The 10,394-nt window shown below is 49.4% G+C and overlaps 1 protein-coding gene across 1 annotated transcript; it reads right to left on the bottom strand.

Moving 5' to 3' along the window:
- Positions 1–2,593: 2,593 nt before the first annotated feature.
- On the bottom strand, positions 2,594–5,068 carry DRD5 (dopamine receptor D5). Its single transcript, XM_033215959.1, has one exon. It carries the CDS (start codon positions 4,578–4,580, stop codon positions 3,144–3,146), a length of 1,437 nt encoding a protein of 478 aa, XP_033071850.1. The 5' UTR covers positions 4,581–5,068; the 3' UTR covers positions 2,594–3,143.
- Positions 5,069–10,394: the final 5,326 nt, after the last annotated feature.

The following is a 10,394-nucleotide window of genomic DNA, read 5'->3' as shown; positions in this document are numbered from 1 at the left end:
AGTAAGAACTACTTTGCCCATAACCCTAGGGTGCCTTCCCTCCAAACACAAAGCCGTGCACAGAGCAGGTACAAAATGAAGATCTGCTGTCGTATAGCTGTGGGGATGAATCAGTTAACGATTTCAGTAATAAATGAACAAAAAACTGAATGTTCTGATCTGTGAACTAGTGCATTTGCTGACTGAAGATGTCCTGGCATCCTCTCTCACCATCAAAGTGCAGTTAGGATTAAAGACTCCACGGTCAGGCTACCTGGGTTCAACTTGAGCTCTGCCACTCAACAGCTCTGTGACCACAGGCTGGTTATACACCCTGCCAATGCCTTCATTTCCTCATCTGTAAAATGGGGTAATGAGAGTGCTTACCTCACAGGGCAGTGAGAGTCAAATTAATTAATACATATGTTGTACCCACCATAGGCTGAGTCTCCGTCATGCCTGCTGCGATTGCTGCTATGGCAATTAACATTAATCCTATCATGCTCCTCTTTTATAGCCTTCCAACCACACTCCTCCATTTCCAAGCCTTTGCAAGAACAACCCCATTTCCAAGCCTTTGCACTTGCCACTCCCTCTGCCTGGATTATTCTCCTTTTCAGACATTAGCAGCCCTCCAACCCTTACTTCATCAAGGTCTCTCTTCATGTGCGTCTTTGGAAAGTCCTCCCCTGACCACCATAAATAAAACAGCAGCTTCACCACCCTATTCACCCTGGGTTTTTTGCAACATAGCAATTACCCCTGCCTGGCATTACCTATCCTGATCAGTACGGCACAGTGCAATGCAGTGCAGTATAGTACAGAACTCTTTATTGGCTTATCTCTCCCCCGACTCACCTAAATGTTCCAAGACAGCAGAGAATTTGATTGACAACTATATTCCCAGCATCTAGAGCAATGCCTAGTGCATAGTACAAAATTATAATGAATGGTGAGTGATATTTTACAAAAGGAAATTCCGAAGTCCTTACATAATCTATTTTCCATAACCCAGAACTTGTCTAAACTGGAGCCTAGAACAGTGTTTTTCACTAAAGATTTTGCTTATAGCAACCTGTGCTTTAGAACAGAATATTGTAAAGACTTCCAGGTCAGTTAGATTTGAGTTTCTCAAACCGTGACTGTGGACTCCAGAGAAACAGTAACAGGAATTCCACCAAACAAGGTTCACAAGGTGAACGGCATTGGGAACTGATACAGAAACTTCCCCAACTAGAGGATGCATCGTGCACAGGAGAAGCTCTAAGAAGTCCTATCGAGAAAGCAGGTATTGAACCTGGGTTTGCTGAACTTATTTCACCTGAGACCCCTTCCATTAACATCTGCATCACAAAGCACAATTGGGTAAACAGTGATCTAGTATAAGTGTTTCCATTTACAGACACAGATGGAAAATGAGGCCCAGAAAGGTTAATTGACTCATTCAAGGTCACGCGACCATCTCCTGAATCCTAGAGCTGTGTGCTTTTCACTGCTCCTAATGTTGCCTAATGGTTTGCTTAGCTATCCGTTCACAGGAGGTCAGAAACTGAACATGGACCTCAGATTCCAGTATCATTTTGACTAAATTATATATAAAAATTGACATACTGAATAGGATTTGCTTTCAATCTCACTGTTCCAGAAATAGTCATTCATTCAACAAATATTTATTAAGCATTATGTGCCAGGAACTGCACATTTTGCAGTGATCAAAATATGGCTGCACAGAAGACTGACAATAAAATTATCCTTAAAGAGATCAAAATTGATTGAACTGTCCTTGATAAAACTGCTTCAAAGCAGGGACTTGCAAGAAATTGCATATTCTCATTTCATTTGCTTCCATTAATAGTGCTCACATTTAGATCTGATGGTAATAATATGCTCTCAACTGGTGTGGGTCTGGAATAAAACACTCCCCTTGACTGTCCACACTGCAGAGAGCAAAAACAAAATCACTGGAGTCAGCTGGGCTTTTCTATTGAGCACCTCGACCTACAGATTTTCCAATTTCAAGTTCATTCACATTTCATCTCTGGCTTCTACATTTTAGTTAAAAAGCATTTCCCTATTTTGCTATTGTCCACTAAGGAAAATGCCTATTTAAAAATAGCGTTTCTTTTTTAAAGCATCTTGATTCACACATTTCAAAGCTCTTCAGAAAACACGATTTCTCAAAAGCCATGTCATTCTAAAACATGCTACAGATTTCAGATGGAGAAAGATTCAAGGTATTATTCTACATGATCTTTTCAATGAACTGATCGCAACTGTCTAGGAATCAGGAGAGTCGTCTTATGTTACTTCAAAACAGATTACAAATGAGGAAAAAAAAAAAAATCTAGGCTTGAGAAGATCTAATGCCATGCCATTGAATCCAGGTTTCAGCACAGAGCCAACACGTGTATAAGTAATAAAAAGAAACCTGAGAAAACAGAAGCTCCTCAAGGTCCTTTGCCCTGGTGTATCTTCAAGGCCAAACTGTAAAGAGAATAAGCATGTACTTCCAGACCCAGCAAATATCTTCTTTGCATTTTAAGGATGCACTCATGATTTTTTCGGAAGCAATCCTGAAACCCAGTGTAGCAAAGCAAAGACAGTCACTGCATAATACAAATAATTTGTGTTTATTAGACACCAGAATAAATCAGAGAGACTTCTTCAGCTATGGTGAAGAGACACCCACCAGCACAGAGAGAAGAAATGACATGAGCACAGAGTCACGGGAATCCAGACACAGGAAAGCTGTGCTCCCACCGCATCACTGCACACACACACAAACTGCTGTTTAAAAATCAATTCAAACACAAACAAGTGACTGAATAAGCCATTAGTTTAAAAGGGGAGGGGAGAGCATATTTTTTAAGACCAAGTATCACTTGTTTTTTTTTTTAAAGGACGCAGCACCATACTCTCTTCTCTAATAGGATCATTGGTCCATCTCTGGTAGGCTGGGTATATTTGACTGAGTTTATTGCAACCACTTCCGCCAATTCTTTGAACTACCAATCAATGGGGTGAGGTTTCTAAGCACATGAGCTACCGCACAGAAACACATGATAAAGGGATAAGCACTGGAAAGGCATGTATTTGCGTGTGTGTGCATGCTTGTCAGTGTCTGTGCAGTTATGCAGATCCATGAGGGGGTTTCTTAATGCAATTTAATGGAATCCATTTGGGGTGAAAGGTGTTATTTTGCCTAAAGAAATCTCCCCCTCGCAGTCCAGCTCCCAGATAGACTCTGCAACAGGGTCACCATCTGGGGATGTCTGATAGATTTGGGACATGCGATCGAAAGGACCCTCCTCCTCCTCATCGTTGTCCACCTCCGGGTTGCCGGGGGTAACAGCGTTGGGCATCATGTGGATGTAGGCAGCTGCGATTTCCTTGTGGAAGACGGTGTCTTGGTTGTAGGAGATGAGCTCATTGCTGATGTTCACCGTCTTCACCGGCGTGCGGGAGCAGACGTGGCTGCACCCCAGCAGCTGGGCAAACACCTTCCGGAAGTCGGCATTGAAGGCATAGATGATGGGGTTGAGTGAGGAGTTGGCCCAACCGAACCAGACGAAGACGTCGAAGGTGGTCTCACTGACGCACGGGAAGCCGGCCGGAGGGCCTTCCGGGTGTCCACTGCAGAAAGGGACCATGCAGTTAAGGATGAAGAAGGGCAGCCAGCAACACACGAAGACCCCCATGATCACGGACAGGGTCTTGAAAACCTTGGTCTCCTTCTTGATGGAAGCGCGCAGGCTGGTGTCGGGTGCGCAGGCTGCGCTGCTCCGGCAGCTCTGCGCGTGCTCTGCTGCCCTCTCCAGGGAGGAAATCCTGCGGATCTGCACCTGGGCGATGCGGTAGATGCGCGTGTAGGTCACGATCATGATGGCCACGGGGATGTAGAAGCTGACGAGCGAGGAAGAGATGGCGTAGGTTCGATTCAGGCTGGAGTCACAGTTCTCTGCCCTCACGTAGGGTTCCCAAACGTCCTCCTCCCAGGGCGTCCAGTTGGCCAGGTTGTTAGTCAGGTCCAGCCCGCCCCAAGAGCCCGTCTGGTCCCTGTGCCAGTTGAGCTGGACCGGAATGAAGGAGATGAGGATGGACAAGGTCCAGGCCAGGCCGACGATGACCAAGGCCACGCGCTGGGTCATCTTGCGCTGGTAGCGGAAGGGCCTAGAGATGGCCCAGTAGCGGTCCACGCTGATGACGCACAGGTTCAGGATGGAGGCTGTGGAGCACATGATGTCGAAGGCCACCCAGACGTCGCAGAACGCTCCAAAGGGCCAGTAACCGGCCACCTCGGCGACTGCCTTCCAGGGCATGACCAGCAGCGCCACGAAGAGGTCTGACACGGCCAGAGACACGATGAAGACGTTGGTCATCTTGGCGCGCAGGTGGCGGCTCCGCACGATGGCTGCGCACACCAACACGTTGCCCAGCAGGGTCCAGATGATGAGTAGGGTCAGCAAGCAGGCGGTGACCACCTGTGCGGGCCCCAGTGGCGGTGCCCCCGCCGAGCCCCCCACGGTGTTCCCCTGCGCCAGCTGCTGGTGCAGCGCGAACTGCCCCGGGTACGCAGTGCCGTTGCTCCCTGGCGGCAGCATTTCGGGGCGGTCTGTGGGCGGTCCCAATTTCAGACCTGCGACCCCCAGGCAGCCCCATGGGACACCCCAAGAATGCGCCCCCTCAGCCAAGGGACCCTCGAGCCCCAGAGGGCGCTCACCATGAGCTGCGCCGGGCCCCGGAGCGCGCGGGGACTTCTCTTGCCTCCTGAAGCGTCTCTGGCTCGGTGGAGGTGGCGCGCCCCTCCAGTCTTAGCGCTGGGGACAGGAAGCGGCTGGTGCCCGCTGACAGCCAGGGCTGTTCTAGGGAGTCTGCAGCGCACCGGACGGCAGCGGCAGCGGCTGTGTCTAGTTCAGAGGGAGAGAAGAGAGCGAGCCGCCACTGAGGGGCTGGGGCAGGCAGCCGCGGGCGCCGGGCTGGCACTGCGGCGCTGCAGCGGTCCCTGGCCGCTCCCGGGCCCGGCGTCCCGCCCCCAGCGCCTCCGCGCTCAGCTCTCTCGAGCTCCCGCCCCACCTGTGCCTTGGCGACCTCGCTCACCGCGCTCAGCGTCCCAGAGTTTAGGGGAGATCCCGCAGGTCTGAGGGGCGCCCCAGCGCCAGACCCTAGCCCCGGGCCGGGGAAAATTCTCCCCGGGAAGACCGAACGGCGCTTGGCGCAGCCCTGGAGCCCTAGCCCTGGCCACGCTTGGGGAACAAGAGGTGGGGTAGGGAGGAGGACGCGAGGGCTTCCGGAGGAGGAAAGAGCATTTGAAGAGTAAAGGGGGCGGCCTTGGATTGCCCACAGACCTGAGTCCCAATCCGGACTTTATTCCCAGCTCTGCAACTTTGAGGGCCCTACAAAACTTTACCCGGCCTTGGTTTCCTTCTCCGCAGTGTGGGATAATGAATGATTCCTACTCCTGGGACCATGTCAGAACTCGGGGAAGCCGTCTAGGACGAGGTGTCCGGTAAACAGTGTCTCCTAGGAACAGGTTCCCGCTTCCCCCAGCCCCTCCCTCAACACCCTGAGGCTGGGGCTCCACCTGACCTCTTGGAGACTGTCCTTTTCCCTAAATCCTTGAGCGATTTTTCCCTTGGGGGAAATCCTTGAGCGCCCTAAATCCTTGAGCGATTTTTCCCTTGGGGGAAATCCTTGAGCGCCCTAAATCCTTGAGCGATTTTTCCCTTGGGGAATAATTTGGGATGAACCCAGAAGACAAGAAGAGGAAGAGAGTACCCCAGAGAGTTGGAAGCCTCTTCTTTGCAGGGCACTTTTACAGTCTTTCTCTTTTTCAACCTTGAGAGGGATGGATAAATAGCCCAGTGTCAACAGAAAAGAAACTGAGGGGGCCCAAAACCCAAACTGAAAAAAAAGAATGATGGCAAACAATAAAGAGGGCAAGCTGTTCCTGAGCTCTGAGCGCACCTTCCAACTGATAAGTTGCATTTGTGAAGTGTTTTGGCCTCAGCTGAAGGCAGCTGGGAGAGAAAGGGATGTGACAGCAGCCAGCTGCACAGCTCCATCTGCGACCTGCTGGCCCAGACACCTGCAGCATGGTGCGGTCTAGAAACAGACTGGACTTTCTCCTCCCTTCCTAGTCTCCTCCTCCACCAAACACACTTGCACCCTGGACCAATACCTGCAAGTGGCCCAGCTTCTCAGACTTAGGCTGCTCAGCCTATGCAGTCCCTTCCCCCAACCTCCTTCCCCTTCAGTGCTTTCTGCCGCTGGAGAGGGTAAGACCATCTGACCAGGTGCCTAAACCTGAAACCGAAGGACCATTCTCACCTCCTGTCTCTCCTCATCTTCTGGGAGCTGGACCACTCCTCTCGCCACTGACATTCCTGTCCAGAACTGTGCCTCCTCCACCTGGTTTGATGGTGGCACTCTCCTGGCCTCCAGGCTCTGCCCTGACCCTCTGCCTTCCCAGCAGGCAGTGATCTTTCCTGAATGTGACTATGCTCATGTCACTCCCCCGATGAAACACCCTCACTGTGTTTCATGATCAGCTCCCTGTGGCCCCTGTTCCTGGCCCGGCATGCAAGGTCTTTTCCTCCTCTTGCCCTCATCTTTGTCCATAGCTCCTGCTGCTTCTCCTTTCACCACTCTGCATACAGCCTGGATTCAAGCTGCTGCCACCACCACCACAGCCAGAAAAGAACACACATTGTAAACGGTCATATGGTACTTCCTCAACCTGGAATGACCTTCCCCCATCCTCTCCTCCTGGAGAACGCCAAGTCATGATGTCAGACAAGAACTTGGATTTTGGAGACAGGGGTTTGAATTCCAGTCATTCATTCTTTTATTCAGTAAATATTTAACAAGTGCTGACATGTCCCAGATGTTGTTTTACTCACTGGTTATACAATGGGAGGGAGAGAGAGAGAGAGAGAGAGAGAAAGAGAGAGAGGCGCTATTCTAAAAGCTTGAAGTCTAGGCTGTGCACGGTGGTTCACGCCTGGAATCCCAGCACTTTGGGAGGCTGAGGCGGGTGGATCACGAGGTCAGGAGAATGAAACCATCCTGGCTAACACGATGAAACTCCCTCTCTACTAAAAATACAAAAAATTAGCTGATCATGGTGGCGGTGCCTGTAGTCCCAGCTACTTGGGAGGCTGAGGCAGGAGAATGACATGAACCCAGTGAGCCGAGATCACACCAACGCACTCTAGCCTGGGCGACAGAGTGAGACTCCATCTCAAAAAAAAAAAAAAGAAAAAAGCTTAAAGTCTCGATAGGCTTTAACCCAGGAATAATCCAAAGAAATGCACAATTACAAATGTGACAAGGGCTGTGAAGGGAAAGTTCACAGACTTATTGAAGTGTACAGTAGTTGGGGAGGTTGGCCAAGGCAAGATGTTTAGAGAAGGCTTTCCTGGGGAAATTTCTCTTTGGGTTGAATCACAGTTAAGTAGGCAAAGGGGAAGACAGAGGGAAGAGAAGTATGGCAGGCAGGAAGAATAGGCACTTACTAGCTTTGGGATATTGGGCAGGTGGCTTGATCTCTCTGAGCTTCAGTTTTCTCATCTGGGAAATTAGGTAATAATAGTCGTTTAGAAAGTGTGATGAGACTGGCCAGGTGTGGTAACTCATGCCTGTAATCCCAGGACTTTGGGAGGCCAAGGCAGGTAGATCACAAATCAGGAGATCGAGACCATCCTGGCCAACATGGTGAAATCCCGTCTCTACTAAAAATACAAAAATTACCCGGGCATGATGGCGTGCAGGAAGCAGAGGCTGCAGTGAGCCAAGTTCGCGCCACTGCACTCCAGTCTGGGTGACAGAGCAAGACTCCCTCTCAAAAAAGAAAAAAGAAAAAAGAAACTGTGATGAGACCGAAATAATTAACTCATGAGTGTTCTGAACCTCCTTTCTCCCTCTGCTGTATCTGTGCAGTTTCTTGACCTGGGCTGCGCTCCAATGAGGATTCTAACTTGGCTTTGGTGATAGAGACTGGATACATCATTAGACCTGAAAAGCTGGAGGAGGGAGGAATGGTCCCAAAAGGAAGAGACTGTGCTTGTCTTCACAATAAAGAGCAGAGAAGTGGGGAGAGGTATTGAAAGCTGCAGGTGGAGTTTTGCAGGGAAAATTGCATGAAAGAGGTGAGGGAACTGGGATCTGGGGGAATCTGGATAGGAGAGTAAAAGGGAATTCTAGAGAACAATCCCTACTGACTTCACAGAATTTAAGAAATGCAAGTAAAGAGCCGGGCACAGTGGCCCACACCTGTAATCCCAGCACTTTGGGAGGCTGAGGCAGGTGGATCACTTGAGGTCAGGAGTTCGAGACCAGCTTGGCCAACATGGTGAAACCCTGTCTCTACTAAAAATGCAAAAATTAGCCAGGCATGGTGGCGTGTGCCTGTAATCCCAGCTACTCAGGTGGTTGAGGCAGGAGAATCACTCAAACCCAGAAGCTGGAGGTTGCAGTGAGTCGAGATTGCACCACTGCACGGCAGTCTGCTGGGCAACAGAGCAAGATTCAGGGTGGGGGGATGGGGAGAAGGAAGGAAGGGAGGAAATAGAAATAGAAATGCAAGTAAAGACTTTCCGTTTGAAAATTGCCTTTTGTCTACTGAACATGAGACTGCTTGGAGACTGGGCAACATGGATCTCTATAAGTTGTACAAAGCACTTAGCAATGCTCGAACCTCTCCATCCTTTCAGAGCTCGCTCAATCACTTCTTCAGAAAGACTTACTGAGTCCTCTGCACTGAACAGGTGTCCTGTCTCCAGGAGAGCCCTGGGCTGGCTCCTAGTGCAGCTGTTATGACCCTGGACTGCACCATCTTTCACATCACTGCCTGGCCCTCTAGAATCTCAGCTTCTTAAATCAAGAAATCGTGTCTTGTTCGTGTCTGAATTCCCCAAGCGAACACAGTGAGTGGGTGCTTGACAAATCTTTGTTGGTAATGAGCAAAAAAAGGTATCCTGTGCCCAACACTGTGAAATCAATGCACAGAAGATGCAATCAACCAAGAAGGGTGCACAGACGCTGGCCACACACGTTGACATTTGTTTTCAGATATTCTAGTCCCCCTGACTTCCACCAATCCATTCATTCACTCCACAAGCATTTTTGATGGGATGGAGGCAGGGCCATACAGGTCGTGTCAGTCACAGATAGGGTGGGTTTGTATAATGAGTATAAAAATCTTCTAGCAGAAGATGATAAAGTATATCAGGAAAGGGCTGTCTTCAAGATCACACCACTGCACTCCAGCCTGGGTAACAGAGGGAGTTTCCATCAAAAAAAAAAAAAAAAAGCATGGATGGGGGCAAGGGAGCTCTTTTTTTCTAATTAGCACAAGATTGCCTTTTCAGCTAGGGGTTCTGCTGCAATCACCTCCCAGACCCTATTCTAGGGCCCAGGGATAGAAACAGAATAAAAAACTTATTCCTTGTCTTTCTCGGGCTTATATTATTGAGGAGAGAGAAATAAACAATTTCAAAATAAACAATGTCATACAGTGCTAAGTGCTATGAATAAAATCAAACAGAATAGCAAAAGAGAGAGTAGCTAGACTGGAGGGAAAAACTGCTTCAGAATGGGTTGTCAAGGAAGCCTCTTTGCAATCAGAAAGGTGAGAAGGATTTAGCCAGGCAAATATCAGGGGTAAATTATTCTCGGAAGAAAGCAAGCCCAAGCAAAGGCCCTCGGGCAGAGATAAAGAGATAAAAGGGTCAGGATGTCTGTAGCAATAGTGGCCAAGAGAGGGAGAGGTATGAGACAGAGGAGGTGAGCCCTGTTGCCATGGTGAGGGCGTGAGGATTTATTCTAAGTTCCAGAGACCCGGAGTTAAAGTCCCCTGGACTGGACGATAACTAGGAGTCTTCATATCCCAATGCTACATTCTTTAAGCCCCTGTTATAAGAGCTCAGAGGCTTCAGAGATGACAGGAAACACCAGAACGCTATGGTGGAGCATATCTAGGTGCCTTCTCCCAACTCAGACCCTTTGACTGTAAAAAGACACAGGTTTCAAGGCTGAGATCCACAAAACTCTAGCAAATACTGCACAGACACCGATCAATGATAGCACGTGCTGCCTGTCACCCTGGAGCACCAGGCAGGGTACCAGAGCACCCTTGCTGCGCCGGCCTGATTGTTGGTTATAGGGAGGTCTGAGGTAGTCCCAAAAGCTGGGATGTCCAAGGTAGCTGGGGTCAGTCAGGAGGCTAAGGGCAGTGGCAGGAAAATATTTTCCCTCCCTGGTAGAGCCACAGCGGGGTATCAAGGCTGAATATCAGTGGCGAGAAGGACCACGGCACAGCACCAAGACGTGGGGAACAAATTTTGTTGGAGCTGAATCTAGAAAAACAATCTTTTTCTAAGCCACTCTCTTGCCCCTCATTTAATCATTGTGCTTTT

The sequence above is a fragment of the Trachypithecus francoisi genome, unplaced genomic scaffold (genome assembly GCF_009764315.1).
Source record: "Trachypithecus francoisi isolate TF-2019V2 unplaced genomic scaffold, Tfra_2.0 Lachesis_group1, whole genome shotgun sequence".
NCBI lineage: Eukaryota > Metazoa > Chordata > Mammalia > Primates > Cercopithecidae > Trachypithecus > Trachypithecus francoisi.
The sequence above is the reverse complement of the archived record's forward strand: the minus strand, read 5'-3'. Positions and strand labels throughout refer to the sequence as shown.

What these genes read in the sequence shown, in the direction of transcription:
- DRD5 (XM_033215959.1), bottom strand. Translation starts at nt 4,580, where the DNA reads ATGCTGCCGCCAGGGAGCAACGGCACTGCGTACCCGGGGCAGTTCGCG.